The 17,997-nt window shown below is 44.4% G+C and overlaps 1 protein-coding gene across 6 annotated transcripts in view; it reads left to right on the plus strand.

Moving 5' to 3' along the window:
• The window catches only part of MAK (male germ cell associated kinase), a 50,354-nt gene extending 33,124 nt beyond the window's left edge, over positions 1-17,230 (plus strand). For 2 of the 6 annotated variants that reach the window (XM_012101298.5, XM_042236836.2), the window contains exons 10-14: positions 870-1,042; positions 2,525-2,673; positions 8,289-8,420; positions 11,186-11,305; positions 15,083-17,230. In XM_012101298.5, coding sequence (XP_011956688.3) covers positions 870-1,042; positions 2,525-2,673; positions 8,289-8,420; positions 11,186-11,305; positions 15,083-15,237 — 729 coding nt within the window. In that variant the 3' untranslated portion in view covers positions 15,238-17,230. Of the gene's footprint in view, positions 1-869; positions 1,043-2,524; positions 2,674-8,288; positions 8,421-10,325; positions 10,401-11,185; positions 11,306-12,606 lie in introns of all 6 variants that reach the window. The other 4 variants (XR_009597663.1, XM_042236839.2, XM_060403512.1 and 1 more) reach the window with 4 other exon arrangements.
• Positions 17,231-17,997: the final 767 nt, after the last annotated feature.

Raw genomic sequence — 17,997 nt, forward strand, 5'->3', positions numbered from 1 at the left:
ATGGAAGGCCCTGCATCACAGAGCACCCGTCTGTCTTTACAGCCTCGTCCTCCGACAGCGCAGCACATCCACTCCACTCGACTCCGTCTACCTTTTCTCCCCAGACACCCACTGACACTTCTCTGTTAAAGAGACACACTTCATCCATTTCCTTCTCCAAACTGTAGAATAACAACAACAACAACAATACCTAACATACCTAATACAGTCACACTTACGTGCAAGAAAGTGAACGTCACTCAGTCGTGTCCAACTCTTTGTGACCCCATGGACTATACAGTCCATGGAATTCTCCAGGCCAGAATGCTGGAGTGGGTAGCCTTTCTTTTCTCCAGGGGATCTTCCCCACACCAGGGATCAAACCCAGGTCTCCCGTATTGCAGGCGGATTCTTAACCAGCTGAGCCACCAGGGAAGCCCATACGTGCAAGGGCCTCTGCTAAAAACTTTTGATATATTTTAGTATCAAATCCCAAAACACTAAGATATAAACACTGTATCCCCCTCTCCACCCCCGCCCCCACCACCGTTTAAGGGGAAGGAAACTAAGGCTTTGAAAAATTAGGTCATTTGCCCAAAAAGCCACCCACGGCAGTTTTCTAGATGACACGTCAACAAAGACTCAGCTCTGAACCTAAGTACTCAAGCCTCCCGCAAGCCAGGTTCACAGAGATCTTTCTCAACATCCTATCACACGTTTTAACCTGCGCTGTCTCTGTCAGCATCTTAAAACACTGTGTACCAGTGTGTCTCCTTAACTCTGTGGAAAGCCCCTTGAGGACGGGGACAGGCAGCACCGAATGTGACAGCCTGCACACAGTAGGCCCTCGGCCCCCGATTAAAGACGGCGATGCTGCTTTCCCACCACAGAAGCCGGGCGGCGCCTTGGGCCACAAAGGCGCCCGGAGGCGCTGGGGCCAGGCCGTGTTCAAGGCTGGAGACGGCTGGGCAGACCTGGAGGACGGCGACTTTGGAGCCTCCCATTCCAAGAAGCCAAGCATGGGCTTGTCCAAGGAGACGAGGAGAAAGGAGTCTCCGTTTCGGTAAGGGATGTCTCACGTGAACCTATATTTTCAGCCCGCGTCAACTTGACTCTACTCATTAAGCGCAAATGAGTGTAGATGGCAAAAGGTAAGAAGTAGCTTGGTGGTGTTTTCTTCTCTCAAACCCAGATCTCTGCGCTTCCCTCTGGGGAAGTTTAGATCCCTGACTCCGCACAGGAACGAGTCTCAGGATCACTGGCTGAGGGTGTGGGGTGCGGGGTTATCACGTTCAGCGTTGAGTGTGCCCCTCTGAATTATGATCCACCATTATGGCCCTTTGAAGCCCACACACCTCTGCAAAAAGCCAAGCACAACCTATAAAGGTCACGGTTTCCTCTGCCGGTGGTGTTCAGAGTGGATCAGTTGCTTGCTGCTCTGAACATTTTTGCTTGTTTTCTGGACTTTTCTTGAAAGCTTGATATCTCTAGCAGTCTCTTTTTAAATTTTTAATTGGAAGATAATTACTGTACAATATCGTGATGGTTTCTGCCCGATATCAACATGAATATGTGTGTCCCCTCCCTCTTGAACCTCCAGTGGGCTGTTTCTCATGAAGGGTCTCCCTGTGTTCAGGGCCACCCCCAAAGCTGTGGCCAGTGGTTCAGAGAGGGCCAGTCACCCCAGTGTCCATCTCTCAGGGGGTCGAGTGGGTGAGTAGGGATCTCCCGGGGGTGAGCACGGAGGCCTGGGGTCAGACAGGTGACAAGAGCGGCCAGGCCTCCACAGAGGAGCGGGGAGAAGGTTGTGGTGAAGGGCCACACTCAGAGCAACAGGCAGCAAAAAAACCCCAAAATCACAGCCATCTCCTCTGGCAGCGATGGCCGCTGCTCGGAGAAAATGGCCTCTGCGCTAGTCAGAGCCAGGCCGGCACACCGAAGGCCTGCATTCTGGCGCCGAACTGGGGCTGGGGAGGCGGACGCGGCGGGCAGCGTGGGTCCCTTCTCCTGGGACCCTGCATGTCTTGCAAACGCGTTATTTCCCTGCAGGGCATTAGGCTCGCTGGAAGTTTCGTCTGGGATCTCTCCTAGCCCTTCTTCCCACTGCAGCCCTCCTTAGCCCGGCCCAAAGCGTGTCCCAACACCCTCGTGGGGCCGCACCCCCGGAGTAGACAGGTGGACACGGCTGAGAGTCTCTCCCCTTTCAACACAACATCTTGCCACATCCTGAACCCACAGCTGCCGCAGGTGTAGACAAAAACAAAACAAAACAAAACAAAAAAACCGGAAAGGCACTGTGCACAGGGCGATTGCAGCTTAGTTCTAAAATCTTTGTGCTGCATGCTGTCCAGTATTGGGAATGATTTCTGTGCACTGCTGGGTCTCCGCTCAGCCGGAGTTGACACTCAGGGGTGTCTTATCGGCCAAAGGACGCTGATGGAAACCACTGGCAGGTCTGAAAAGGTGTGCAGAGGGTGGGGGAGCGCCGAGCGGCGTCACCTTGCTGTTCTTCACCCGGTGACATCCCTTCATGTTGACTTTCGAGGCTTCCAGAGTCGGTGCCCGCGGGCTCCAGCTACTCAACAAGGGAAAACAAGAGCTTACCTGCTGCTGTTACCCTGAAATCAGATTCGGAACTGTCAGCTGCTTCCACGGCCAAACAGTACTATTTGAAACAATCAAGATACCTTCCTGGTAAGTAGAGACCACAAATGTTTCCTGGTGGCAAAAGCACGTTAGCAGGTCATGCTCCAGCGTCTCTGAGTCTTTGACGAAAGGGCGCCCGTAACCTGCCGTTGCAGCCTTCCGCTGGCCCAGCCTGTCACCAGGCACTGTTCTGGACCTTCTGCCTCTGTGAAATGGGCTCAAGAAACACCTGGGAGGCACAAATCAAGATGATGAGTGTGCTAGAGAAAACACCGCCCTCCCCACCAAAGCTGTGCCTTCAGTATATGCAAAACTTTATTCAGACAATTCTGCAGTTCCATTACAAGTTTGGTTTTTTTTTTAAGAGATAGAATTTATATATGTTCCCTAAACAATCTGATGTGTGCTTTTAAAAGATCATCTAGCTGCTAGGTAGACCCCGCTTAGGGGCTCAAAAAGGGTCAGGGGACTGGTCGCGGGGCCGCTGCCCCTATCTGGGTAGAGAGGGCGATGACTTGTTCTGGGACTGAAGTCCTTAGGACCACAGTGAGAGGAGGGGGAATTGAGACCATAAGAAAGGGTGCACTTTGGAAAGGTGCAAAGGCCCCAGTCACTGTCAGTTTTGGTGTTGAAACCATGAGGAGGTTCTGTTCTGACTGCAAGAGCAGGGGTGTAACAAAGTTTTCAGAACACAGATTCCTGGGGGACATTTTTTTTTTTTTAATTGAATCAACCTCGCTGAAATAAAATCAGTGATTGTTATATATAGAAGTTCGCCCTCTGGTGGTGGGAAAGGCGATTGTAAAAGTTTTAGCAGAGGATAGTATCAGTGGCTCCGTCATCTCCGACTCTGCGACCCTGTGGACTGTAGCCCACCAGGCTCCTCTGTCCATGGGATTCTCCAGGAAAGAATACTGGAATGGGTTGCCATTTCGTTCTCCAGGGGATCTTCCCGAACTGGGGAATCAAACCCGGGTCTCCTGCGTTGCAGGCCGATTCTTTAGCGTCTGAGCCACCAGGGCAGAGGATAAATGGATCCTAAACACCCTTTTCCCAGTTCTGCTTGTTTCCTAATGTAGTCTTCAAGTTATTTCAGGGTATCTGAGACCCATCTGATTGTTTCCTTTTTAACCAGAAAGCTCTAACCGATTCTGCTTACTCTGGGTCAGAAGCATGGTTGTAAATTGAAGCCTAAGAAACACAGATAATCACGATGGTGTGATCACTCACCTAGAGCCAGACATCCTGGAATGTGAAGTCAAGTGGGCCTTAGGAAGCATCACTACGAACAAAGCTAGCGGAGGTGATGGAATTCCAGTTGAGCTATTTCAAATCCTAAAAGATGATGCTGTGAAAGTGCTGCACTCAATATGCCAGCAAATTTGGAAAACTCAGCAGTGGCCACAGGACTGGAAAAGGTCAGTTTTCATTCCAATCCCAAAGAAAGGCAATGCCAAAGAATGCTCAAACTACTGCACAATTGCACTCATCTTACACACCAGTAAAGTAATGCTCAAAATTCTCCAAGCCAGGCTTCAGCAGTATGTGAACCAGATGTTCACACTGGTTTTATAAAAGGCAGAGGAACCAGAGATCAAATTGCCAACATCTGCTGGATCATGGACAAAGCAAGAGAGTTCCAGGAAAACATCTATTTCTGCTTTATTGACTATGCCAAAGCCTTTGACCGTGTGGATCACAATAAACTGTGGGAAATTCTGAGAGAGATGGGAATACCAGACCACCTGACTTGCCTCTTGAGAAACCTGTATGCAGGTCAGGAGGCAACAGTTAGAACTGGACATGGAACAACAGACTGGTTCCAAATAGGAAAAGGAGTACGTCAAGGCTGCATATTGTCACCCTGCTTATTTAACTTATATGCAGAGTACATCATGAGAAATGCTGGGCTGGAGGAAGCACAAGCTGGAATCAAGATTGCTGGGAGAAATATCAATAACCTCAGATATGGAGATGACACCACCGTTATGGCAGAAAGTGAAGAGGAACTAAAAAGCCTCTTGATGAAAGTGAAAGAGGAGAGTGAAAAAGTTGGCTTAAAGCTCAACATTCAGAATACTAAGATCATGGCATCTGGCCCCATCACTTCATGGGAAATAGATGGGGAAAGAGTGGAAACAGTGTCAGACTTTATTTTTGGGGGCTCCAAAATCACTGCAGATGGTGATTGCAGCCATGAAATTAAAAGATGCTTACTCCCTGGCAGGAAAGTTATGACCAACCTAGATAGCATATTCAAAAGCAGAGACATAACTTTGCCAACAAAGGTCCATCTAGCTGAAGCTATGGTTTTTCCAGTAGTCATGTATGGATGTGAGAGTTGGACTGTGAAGAAAGCTGAGCACTGAAGAATTGATGCTTTTGAACTGTGGTGTTGGAGAAGACTCTTGAGAGTCCCTTGGACTGCAAGGAGATCCAACCAGTCCATTCTGAAGGAGACTAGTCCTGGGTATTCATTGGAAGAACTGATGCTACAGCTAAAACTCCAATACTTTGGCCACCTCATGCGAGGAGTTGACTCATTGGAAAAGACCCTGATGCTGGGAGGGATTGGGGGCAGGAGGAGAAGGGGACAACGGAGGATGAGATGGCTGGATGGCATCACTGACTCGATGGACGTGAGTCTGAGTGAACTCCGGGAGTTGGTGAAGGACAGGGAGCCCTGGCGTGCTGCAATTCATGGGGTCACAAAGAGTCAGACACGACTGAGCGACTGAACTGAATTGAAGAAACACTCAAAATTAAAATGCTACACCTGAGCCTTACTGTACCCTGTTCTGACACATTCTGTCTCAAAGACGGCCCCTCTAGAGCTGGGTGAGAATTGAAACTAGAATTGAGCTCTGCTCAGTCACTTGGACAAACCTTTATTGAGCACTTACTGTGAGCCAGCAGAGAACAGATACACAAAGAAGTGATCTTTGACATTCATTTATGGTCCATAGTTACTTGTTGAATATCTTCAGGAACAACAGAGAATATTACCTTTGGGCCCCGCCTTTTTTTTTTTTCCCCAACCATAAAGCCAAGTATTAAGGTCTTATTAAGTTTCAACCTTCAGGATGATGGGAGCTCCCGAAATGTGCCATATAATTTCAGGGCAGCATGACATTTATACTACAAGGACTGGCAGATCTGTGACACTGGCCTTCAGGGAGAGAGACGCGAGAGTCTTAGTTACCGACCTGCTGCTGACTGGCTGTGTACTGGAGCGCGACTCTGAGGTTGGGTTTTGTTACTTACAGTGGGACTGCGGTCATCAGCTCACCCTGTAAGCCTTAGGTCCTTAATGATCTCAAGGTAGTTGTTGCCAATAGAGTGTATGGAGGGCATGCTAACCATCTCTGCAATGCCCTCTGGTCTCATTCCTGGTTCTGGCACTTTTGAAACCCGGCTCTGGTGGATCCTTCTCGAGTCTCATTATTACATACAGTCCTTCCTTCCCCCTGGAGAATCCAGTGTCCTGTGTCATTTCTGTATGTGCCCCCTCCCAACTGTATTTTCAATTTCTTAGCAAGACACGAATTCTGGGATCTGCTGCCCACTCGCCCCTCGATCCAGCCCCATTCAGGCCACGTCCCGTTCCCCCCACCCCCCTCCGTCCTTGCGATTGGCCCCAGGTTCTTTCCCTTCCAGAAACACACCTCCCTACCCACTACCAAGTCCCCAGCTTGATTCACATTCAGCCTTAAAGTACCTTTTTAAAAGAAAGACTGGCTTAGTTGCTTCTGTGGTTTTTTTGCCCCCTCGGCATGAGATTCTTCTAAATAATCCCCACACTGCTAATTGCTTCTCTACAGATGTTGATGTCTCCCTTTTTATCAGAGTAGATTGTAAGCGGAGAAGGCAATGGCACCCTACTCCAGTACTCTTGCCTGAAAAATCTCATGGATGGAGGAGCCTGCTGGGCTGCAGTCCATGGGGTCGCTAAGAGTCAGACACAACTGAGCGACCTCACTTTCACCTTTCACTTTCATGCACTGGAGAACGAAATGGCAACCCACTCCAGTGTTCTCGCCTGGAGAACCCCAGGGATGGGGGTGCCTGGTGGGCTGCCGTCTATGGGGTCGCACAGAGTCGGACACGACTGAAGCGACGTAGCAGCAGCAGCAGCAGACTGTAAGAGCCACAAGGGCAGAGACGGGTGTGTTCTGTTCACCACTTTTCCCCAGTGCCACACACACTGCCTGGCACGTGGGAGGTGCTCAGTAAATATTTGCTAACTGACTTTGTAATTTCCTTTGAGGGGACGGATGATAGTAGAGTGATTTCTGCCTCTCTTTAAGACCGTTCAGTTTAAGAAGGTGGTCTAGAAAAGCCTGTAAATTAATACATGCTTTAAAATTCTACATTTTGTCTATTTCCAAGAAAACAGAAATCTTTAAAAAGACAAAGAATTGAAGTAGTTACCTTCAATAGTGTAGTATGTATGTACTTTTAAGAACTGGGAGTATCGCACAGCTAATTGTATTAAAATGACTATTCAGGGCCCATTCTTTGTTGAACTATAAAAAATGTTCACCTCGATAGATTTGTAGTTTTTCCCCCTGACCTGATACCTTCTTTGTGGGTAAATATTTAAAGATGTTTTTAACCTGAGTAATTGCTACTTGGTGCATCTTCTTCATTGTTGGGTAATTGCTTATTGTAGTTCTATTTGTAGGTATTTTATTAGAAACCAAAATCTGTAAGGAGCTACATCCTATAATAAAGGGAAATGATGTACCTGATGGAGTGTATCCTTAGAGAACTGATGATAAGTAACCTTGAGGCTCAAGTCAGAACCACCAGGCGTGTTTCTGGCTTTAAAACAAGGGATATTATATGTCTCAGAAACATGAGACCTTGCCAAGAAGCTCAGTTTGTGACAAGCCAGAGCCTGTATCACCTGGGGACAGTTTCTGACTCACCACATTAGGGGTAGAAAACCCTACACGTATGACCCAGAGGCTTAGACAGTGTGATGTCTCTGGTGTCTCCTAAACTGAACCAAATTTATTTATCAGTAAAAAGACAATAAGTTCAGGAAGTGTTCAAATCTCTTTAAAACATATTAAACCGATACCCTCTGACCACTGGGCAACGAAGGCTGATTCCACCGTTCCCAGATTTTGGAAAATCATAAATAAATTGTTGAGATTTTACTGTATCTGACATGCAAATAAGCTTGCCAGATGAATCTTTACATGAACTCCCCAGCTTCTCAGTTCCCCTGGGTTCTTGGCCACATGTCTGTTTTTCCAGCTGAATCCAGCATGTTTTTCCAGCTTGAACCCAACCAAGAAGGGTCTGGCATAGATTGCACACTCGAAATGAGTGAGTGACATGGAAATGTCTTTTGGAAGAAGATTTTTGTGCCATCTCAGTTTTTACAAAACATTTAGCAGGAAATGTCCAATGTTGTTTATTATTTGCATTAAAAAAAACCAATTTACATTTCTAAAAGACACTGTGAGGATTCTAGGTTATTGTATTGAGGGTTAGGAAGGTGTCAGGGTCCATATAGCAAGTATTTGCTATCCTACAGCCAAAATTTATTTCCATTCCCCCAAGTTATTTCTAGTCTTAGTTTTAATGTTTATTTTCCCTTCAAGTTTACGATCACATTCTAACCTCTGAAATGACTGTTTTGTCTTTCTAAGGTGTAAACCCCAAGAACGTGTCCCTGGTTGCCAGTGGAAAGGATATGAACCCATATGTCTGGAACAACCAGTTGTTTCCTAAGTCACTGGGATCCTTGGGGGCAGAACTTGCTTTCAGAAGGAATAACGCAGGTAAAGCATGACTGCATCCGAAGTATGAATTTACGTTGTTCTCCTTCTGCAGATTTTTACTTTTAAATGTACTGTGGCTGCCTTCTTCCAACCAGGATGCCTTTGCGAGCAAAGGAGGATTTCCAGCTGGTCCTCAGCACGGAGAGTTTTCAGGAAATCACTTGCTAGATCTTAACTTCTCTGTGGGTCCTTTCCTAAAACAGATCTGCCTGAGCAGGGGTCTCTTTTCTCCTGTTTTACAAAAGAAAAGACTTGTCACCACTCTCACACCCACCACTCAAGTGTGAAATATCTGGGGTGCCAGTCAAAGGGCTAATTTGATGTCTTGGTGTCAGTGTTGAGACAGTGAGTCCCTCTGATGACTGGGGGACAGATTCTTTTTAAGTTAAGTGGTTTCCAGTTCTTGTAAAAGAATGGAAGGTGAACCCGAGTTACAGCTGAATGATAATTAAAAATCATTCTTAAAACTAATACAGTATTGTATTAGCGCCACTGTACTCCAGCATAAAATTTTAAAAAATTTTAGATCATTTTCTATGAGATCACTGTGTGATATTTGATAACTCTGAACAGAGTTCAAAGACTATAGTCATAAAGCCGTAACTAAACACCTCTCATTTCCTACTATGCATTTATGAGATTTCTAGAGATTTCTTGTTACTTCCCACCTTAAAAAAAAATTGAAGCTGAATTCTGATTTTAGCAATAAATAATATTTATTTGGGATTCCCTGGTGGCTCAGCAGTAAAGAATCCATCTGCAATGCAGGAGATGGGAGCTCAATCTCTGGGTTGGGAAGATCCCCTGGAGGAGAGCATGACAACCCACTCCAGTATTCTTGCCTGGGAGATCCCATGGCCAGAGGAGCCTGGCGGGCTATAGTCCATGGAGCCAGACAGGACTGAGCATGCTGTATTTATTTATGGATACATGAACCACTTGTATAAGGTTCTATCTTTCTCATTAAGAGATGAATTTCAAAAGAAATTCAGCCTTTCATTTTTAATAATCAAGTTTTATAATATTCACCTTTTTGATTAATTATATACAATGAATCATTCTAACTAATACAGAAAAAAAGTATTTTAATATACTTATGGTTGGTTACGAGACCCTTTTTTAAAGTTTTAGTCTATACATATTTTTGACTGGTTAAAGACTTTTAAATCTAACATGTTTGGATAAAATGAGTTGACCTATGAATAAAAATAAAATTTTAGAGAGAAGAGAGATTCATGCGAAATTCTCTACCTGCCACAAAGGACTGCGGTCACATATTTCTTAAGTCAGTATTGGTGAGGGTAAAATCACTATGGTATTTAGATTCCATTGGTTGTATTTAAGAGAGAGATGTAATAGTTTATTTTTAAATGTCTATAATCACACTATGCCAGAAGGTACATCCTTTGGCATTGCTAAGACTTACGATGAAACATTTTAGATAGCAGCTGAAAGTGAGCTCTTTTTCAGAAGGAAATGTAGGTGGCATTGGATCAAGAGGGTGAGGGGCACTGTTGTAGCAGCTGAGTTCTGAGTGCCTTCACACACTCTGGATAGCTCACAAGCTTTCTCCATGCTGTGGAGACTCAACTTATCCAGCTAACAGTGCTGAGATGTCCGACACTGCAGCACTGTGATTTGCTTCGTTTTTTCTCAGTTACTTAAAAATAGTATTCGGTGGGCCGACTGGTTGAATACTGTCGAACGACAGCCCCACAGCTCTGAGCCTCAGGGGAATAGATGATCGCCAGCAAATGAAAGCGGTGACTGCACAGAAAACATACTCTCCTTTTAAGATTTCTCTATGGATCTTTTCACTAATCATGGAATCCATTTTTTCCTCTGCTTTTCCTGTTAACAGTCTCCTCCTTGTTCATTCTTTCCTTCTGTCTGCCTTCTCTTTAGAAGAAAGCATAATCAAACCCATTGAAAAGCTATCATGCAATGAAAGTTTCCCTGAAAAATTAGAGGACCCACAAGGTAATTTCTGGGCATGGTAGATGGGTACGGTGTATCCTTTGAATCTCCTGTCCAATGTGCCTCTCAACATCTATCCCAAACCTTGTCAGAAGAGGGCCCTGTGACGGCCAAGGGCACCTGCTTCCAGGGGTCAGATCAGGACTAGCAGAGACGGGAGCATCCACACCGCGAGTGGCCTCCTTCTTCAGTCATTGGGCTTCTAAGCGCAACTTGCTCTCGAAAAAGCTCTACGCTTGTCTTCTTAAATTATGACAGTCTATAGAAATCAAGCAAATCTGCTGGAAATAACTGAGAGTATTTTCACTGATAGCGATGGAGGGTGATGACGGCTGACACGTGGACAGCAGGTCCTGTGCTAAGCGCTCCGGATCCACCTCGCTCAGTCCGAACAACCCCTATGAGGACAGGTGCACTCGTCAGGGTGATTCCACAAGATGATGAAGTGCCCAGAGGGACGGGGGCTTCCTGGGAGGAAACCCACTCTCAGGTCACGAACTAGAGTCATACAAGCCCAGGGGCGTTCAGGGTGACCTTTTGGGTTCACGTTCGATCTTGATCACTTACTGTGAGAACTTGGCCAGGTCAGGCGTGGGTAACATGCCTCTAAGGGGGTTGTTATGCAGACTGATCGGGAGTGACTGCCTGTAAGCTCGTAGTACCTCGCATGAAATATAGAGGATGCCCTTCAAGTAGAAGTTAGCATTAGTAGTGGTTTAATCAAAGTTACTCTCCGGTGCTTTAAAGTATTAACCTTTTGACTCTGAAACTTTATGATACATCACTAGGAAATCTTGGAAGTTATGCTCCTTACAATCAGTCAGGATATATTCCTTCCTTTTTCAAAAAAGAAGTGGGGTCAGCTGGCCAGAGGATACACTTAGCACCACTTGGTGCAACAGCTTCAGGTAAGAACAACTTCAGATAACAGTTTTTGAGAATTCTGATGAGAACGGAGCGTCCAAAGACTGTAGTCGCTTTTCCTGAGTGAAGACTTCTAAATTAGTCTCATCTATTAACTACAGTTCTAATTGCTTTTGGCAAAATGTCCCGTTTTCCTTCCAAAGATATGGTTTGATGAGTCTAATGACAGGAGTCACTTACACAAGGATGTTGCCACTGAATTGTCCCAACGACCTCATCAGGCCCACCTTTTACAGATGAGGAAGCTGGCATTGTGAGAGGCTCACTTAAACGGCGGAGCTGGGACTGACCCTGTTCTTCTAAGTCCAGAGAGAGTGCTGTGCTGCACGATGAGATGTGAGAGGATGAATCTCTCAGAGCTCCCTGCCTGGTACCCGGCACTGAGCAAAATCGTGAGAGATGCTGAGGCTCCGCTACGTGTCAGTTAACGGGCGGCTCTTCTGCAGGTTCATCTTAGGTTTTAGAACTAAACCGCAGAACTCTCGCTGGCACTTGCCTTGCAGTATAGTAGGTGGTGAAGTCTCCTTCCCCACCCTCTGACGTAAGGACTAGTTAGGTCACTGCTCTGCAGTGGTATGGCATGCAACAGCCATGTTCAGGGGGATGCTCTTGAAACGGAGATGAGGATTCTGAACTTGGGTTGACAAGATTTGACCATGAATGTTGTCTACATTATTTCAATCTAAAATAGATATCCTGCCTGATTAAAGCACCTAAAATAAACACTGAGGCAGATAACTTCAAGCTTGATAAGGTACCAAGTTACAGTTTAATTTTTATGAGTTGACTTCAAAAGTCTTCTCCCAGCCAGGATCTTATATTAGAACTCCTGGTTAGAGTCACCAGTCTTTAAAGTTCACACTCTTGGAGTTAAAATTGTAAAAACCACTGGACTTTCATATTTTACGTCTTACCACAGTAGAAGTGCTTAAGGAGTATTCAGTTAACTTATCTGTAAAAAGAATTGCTTCAGGATTTCTCTGCTGGAACAAAATATTAAGTAATTTTATACAGCAATACTTTTTATAAAGCCTCAAATATTTTAAGCCGGCCTTAATCACGAGTCATTAGCCACAGCTTGCTAGCACTTTTTAATATGAAAACAGAAAATCATAATGTCTCAAAATTATTCTGAGTACCTGAGAAAGTAAAAGTGACTATTTTTGAACATATTTTTTATAAGAGATTGGAAGCCTTTATATATTATCCTGTCAGATCATTTTTTTTTTTTAAGTAAAATGCTCTCTCGTAACTTTTCATCTCTTCCATTTACTCTGCTTATCAGATTTTCCTACAGATCGTGATAGGAGGAAAGGTAAAAAAAAGAAGTAAATATTAACCATTCTCAAGTGGTCAATGCAAATCCTTAGGAAAACACTGTTCTGGAAGAGATGTGTCTTCCAGCCCTCCCACTGGTGTGACAGTTTCCCACAAGAGAATAAAACCAGGTCATTACCGTATTTACTCGACTATTTCCCCATCTCTCGGCCTCCCTCTCTGCTCTAGTCCTCACCCTCGAGTCTGGAGAAGAAACATCAGATTAGCCGCCGCCTCCCTCGCCAGGTCGTCTCTCATCCCGAGCCCCCTTGTACCTCCCTGTCTGCTGCTCTGACAGCCACAGGGACTTGGAGCAGGGACCGCTTCAGACACCGCCTGCCCCGAGGCATGGAACTCACTGAATTCTCCCAGCGCCTCTGCGGCGCTCCACTGCCCAGAGGTTTTCTGTCTTGCTAATAGTTACGGGTCACGTTCTTAACTAGAGGCGAACACCTTTTCCTTTAGCCAACAAGGAACTCCTCGTTTTCCGGCAAGAGGTTAAACGCCCCTAAGAGGATTCGTGCAGGTTTTAAAACAAACGCACAGCCAGTGTCCGCGGGCTCTCAGCTCCGCTCTAGGGGTGGTGCAGGGTGGGCTACCAGGTTCTTCACCCCTGGGGGGCTGGAGTCCTAAAAGTTACTTCTCAGTAAAGACTCCTGCTTCACTGGCCAAATGATCCCCTTTTGAAAGAAGGTTTTACGGATACTGGCCTGAGCACAGTCTCCTTCAAATGCATTTAGGATTTAGCCACAAGTCCCGATGGGGAGACAAAGCTGCTCTGGGTGTTATTCCCCGGGCCCTCGCTTCTCACCCACTGGTAACTTAGGAATGGGTTCCCTTTCCCCTTCTCTGAGCTACCGGGGGCCTCCTCCCAAGTGCCCTCTCCTCCACCCGCCCGTGGTACCATTCTGCTCAGTCGGGGTCTTCAGATGTGACGGCACTAATTTATCACACTGATGCTGGTCTGTATCCCAGTGGGTTATAACTAAAGGGCGGTTTCTAGAAAACAGGCACAGTTGACTGGCCCTTCTAGACGCTGTCCCTGTCTTTGTTAGGGAGCTTTGTATTGCCTCTGAGAACTTTAAACCCAGTAAGTGTGGGATGAAATGACCTGTTAAAACCAGGAAAGAGCTCCTGGCCTCCCTGTCCCGATCAAACCACCAACCCCCCGGGTGACCGTCACCAGGATGGCGCCTCACTCAAGGCTATGTTCCCTTTAGCCAAGGTTAGCAGCACGTCAGGACCCACCTGCCCCCATGAGCTCCTCCTACACGCCCGATTCGACAGTAAAAATATAAGAAAAAAAAGGGAAAACCCATGCAAATAAATAAAGCAGAGCTAGTATTAAGTGTACAGAATGGTTAGTCATTTCAAAATTGACTCCTACAGAGGATAATCCAAGAATGACACTGACCACACAGTGTCAAAAAGGGATTTAAATCCCAAACAGAAAGATGGACCTTTCAAGTGAGAACAGCTTGACAGCTGGCTGCCAGTTTGAAGCAAGGAAGGGCCAAAGGAGGGACTGAGGATGTTAAAAAGTTCTCTATAAAATGATTTTGTCATTTAAGATGTTCAAGCAATCAGAGCTTATAAATTGTTCAGGTAACAAATGTCTAACACAGTAAAATGTTTCACAAAGTTTTCATCAGCCAAATCTAAGTATGAATAAAATGAGCCTCGTGATGCCAAGGTTTAGGGTCATGTTGTCATCCATCAGTTGCCCAATAAAACATTTAAGTCTCTTGACTTAAAACCACATTTTCAAGTTTAAAGAGGAACCTACTATGGGACCGCATGAAGTCAGACTTTGCAGGACTGACAATTCTGAATACATTTTCTGTAGTGACACTGTGTTCAAGTGTCATTTAGATGTAACCACAGTGTGATATAAATACTAACACTGTGGCAAAGCCTGCGGGCAAGAGGAGAAGGGGGCAACAGAGGATGAGATGGTTGGATGGCATCAACGACTCAGTGGACATTTGAGCAAACTCAGGGAGATAGTGAAGGACAGGGGAGCCTGGCCTGCTCCCTGGGGATGCCATTCATGGGGTCTCAGTCAGACACGACTTAGCGACTGAACAACCACCCTGTGGGTATTGTCCATTGAACTGAAACCAAGGAGCTGCTCTTGGTCACCCAAGATGGTATTGCCTATCTAAATATGATGGGCGCTGCAGTGAGCAAAACATGGAAGAGCTGCAGTGTCAGAACAATCAACCAGAAATTATGGCTCTGAAGCTGCTGAAAATGCAACCTGGCATCAGCACAATTCTACACTAGAATTGCTGGTGTTTATATATGTATATGCATATATATAAAAAACTTCAGGAAACACTGAGTTAATCTTTTAAATTCAGATTTCTCCCCATAAAATGAACTGCTTTATTTTGCATGGTCATCTGAATAAAATTCTAATTTCTGATTGTGCTTTCTTTCAGAATATCCCTGGAACACCAAAACTGGTCGGGGGCAGTTTTCAGGACCTACTTTTAATCCTACAGCCAAGAATCTAAATATTGTGAGCCGTGCACAGCCAGTGTCCCCCGTGCATGGGAGGACAGACTGGGTGGCCAAGTATGGAGGCCACCGGTAGGAATCCAGCGTGAAGCCCCTTGGCGTCACGCCATGGAGTCCATGCAAGTCCCCCTGACCCTGGGAAATGTCTACAGCTGTCTATTTCTACTGTGTTCTGGAAGAAATATATAAGAGTGGGTACTCTGAAGAGCAAAAATCATCTATCTTATTTTTTTCCTAGAAATGAAATGCATTTTCTTAGCATCATTGCCCACAATGCTGATATACGGGTAGGACTTTAAAAGTATTGAATAAACTTTATTTGCCAAAGTATTAAGTATTTGATCTACAAATTAATAGATACTAAATACTCTAAGAAGCTTTTTTTAAAAAAGAAAAATGCCTCCAGAAATTAGATGTTGAGAGTGTTTTATATTTGTCCCAACTAATACTTCATCGTTTGGCCTCAAAGGTTTGTTTTGGATTTTTACAGCAATTACATAGATGGCTGTGGGCTGTCAGTTACGGTTCTTTGTGACCAAGGTTCTACTCTACCATTTTGGCAATGGTAATTTATAAAAGATGGTAATTCATCATTTTCCTCTTTGGGGATGAAATAATTTTGGAAACAATAATTCCAACCTAGAGCAGGGTGTCTTTCTTAGAAATACTTCTTTAACAAAGATTTCAAAATTACGTCACCTGATTAGAGCAGAGAAAGAGTCTCCTGTTTTTGACCGATACATTAATGATGACCATCAAACTCAAAGCTTGATGACTGCTAGCTTAACCAAGTCAAGGTTGTCATCTTCACAGCAAGTGTGTTCATTACTTTCAAGATGCTTTCTTTCTGTGTCCCCACCACAGTATGCCAGCTTGTTCTCCAAAGCAAATTCCTGCTGCTGCTGCTGCAGACAGATCACTGACTCAGCTCTGAATGTCACACTTGCTCTGAAGAGCAAATGCATTTGGTTGCTATAGCAGTGATCTCACTTATGACATATTTTCTTAATTTTTAAATTGGTATTTAAAATTGACATTTTGAACTTAGAACTGGTCTATTTAAGCCTGTCGTTTTACGGACTGGATTTTCTTTTTTAAAGAATAATGTTATCAAACTGCTGATATTTTATGCATTTTGGTATCATTTTGTGGACATTATATAAAGACACATTATAAGATAATGATATTTTTGTACAGAAGACTCACCTTGTTGGAAAATGTTAAAATCTAAAGAGTAATTTATATTAATATCAGTGATAATAGCCATATATATATATATATTTGTAGTTTTAATATCTCAAAGCTAAAATACTCTTTGGTGTTGCTGGGAAACTTTTAAACTGTGAATAGATATTAAAATTGATATGGTTAACTAGTCTGTTTTGTTTACATTTTTAAACTTTATACTCATACTCTGAGGCCTGTTTTTGTTGTTAAGGTCAACTTTTTTTAAAAACCAGTTTCAGGTTTATGAAATGTCTAATCAGAAAGTACAGAGTTTCCATACACTCCATCTCCCCCTCCTCAGTTCTCCCTATCTTGCCTAAGTGTGGCATATTTGCTACAACGGAAGAACCAGTATTGATTCACTGTTATTAAAGCCCACAGTTTACATTAGGGCTCAGGTTTTTGTGCTGTACATTCTGTGGGTTTGGACAACATGTACAATGACATTAACAACCAAAGTTGTAGAGTATCATAGAAAAGAGTTTCACTTTCCCAGAAATCCCTTGTTCCACCCATTCCTTCCTCCCTGCAAACCTCTGGCAACCACTGGTCTTTTTATTATCTCCAGTTTTCCTTTTTCCACAGTCACGCAGTTGGAATTACGTACCATATAGCCTTTTCAGGTTGGCTTCTCTTGCTCCATAATATCCATTTAAAGTCCCTCGCTCTTTTCTTGGCTTGGTATCTCATTTCTGTTTATTACTGAATAGTATTCCATTGTCTATAGGCCCATTGTATCATAGTTTATCCATTCACCAGCTGAAGGACATTTGGCTGTTTCCAAAGTTTGGGCAATTATGAATAAAGCTGCTATAAACATTCATGTACACGTTTTTGTGTGGATGTCAGTTTTCACTTCACTTGATTCACTGCTGGATCATACGGTAGAAGCATGTTTGATTCTGTAAGAATAAAACTCTTCCAAAGTGGCTCTACCCTTTTGCATTCCCACCAGCAGTGAATGAGAATTTCTGTTGCTCCACGTCCTCACCATCTCTTGGTGTTGTCAGTGTTTTGGATTCTGGTGTTCTAGTAAGTGTGTAGTAGTATCTCGTTTTTAATTTGCAACTCCTAGAAGCACAAGCTGGAATCAAGATTGCCGGAAGAAATATCAATAACCTCAGATACGCAGATGACACCACCCTTATGGCAGAAAGTGAAGAGGAACTCAAAAGCCTCTTGATGAAAGTGAGAGAGGAGAGTGAAAAAGTTGGCTTAAAGCTCAACATTCAGAAAACGAAGATCATGGCATCTGGTCCCATCACTTCACGGGAAATAGATGGGGAAACAGTGTCAGACTTTATTTTTGGGGGGCTCCAAAATCACTGAAATGGTGATTGCAGCCATGAAATTAAAAGACAGTTACTCCTTGGAAGAAAAGTTATGACCAACCTAGAGAGCATATTCAAAAGCAGAGACATTACTTTGCCAACAAAGGTCCATCTAGTCAAGGCTATGGTTTTTCCAGTAGTCACGTATGGATGTGAGAGTTGGACTGTGAAGAAAGCTGAGTGCCGAAGAATTGATGCTTTTGAAGTGTGGTGTTGGAGAAGACTCTTGAGAGTCCCTTGGACTGCAAGGAGATCCAACCAGTCCATTCTGAAGGAGA

Source organism: Ovis aries, chromosome 20 (genome assembly GCF_016772045.2).
Source record: "Ovis aries strain OAR_USU_Benz2616 breed Rambouillet chromosome 20, ARS-UI_Ramb_v3.0, whole genome shotgun sequence".
In the NCBI taxonomy this organism is placed as follows: domain Eukaryota; kingdom Metazoa; phylum Chordata; class Mammalia; order Artiodactyla; family Bovidae; genus Ovis; species Ovis aries.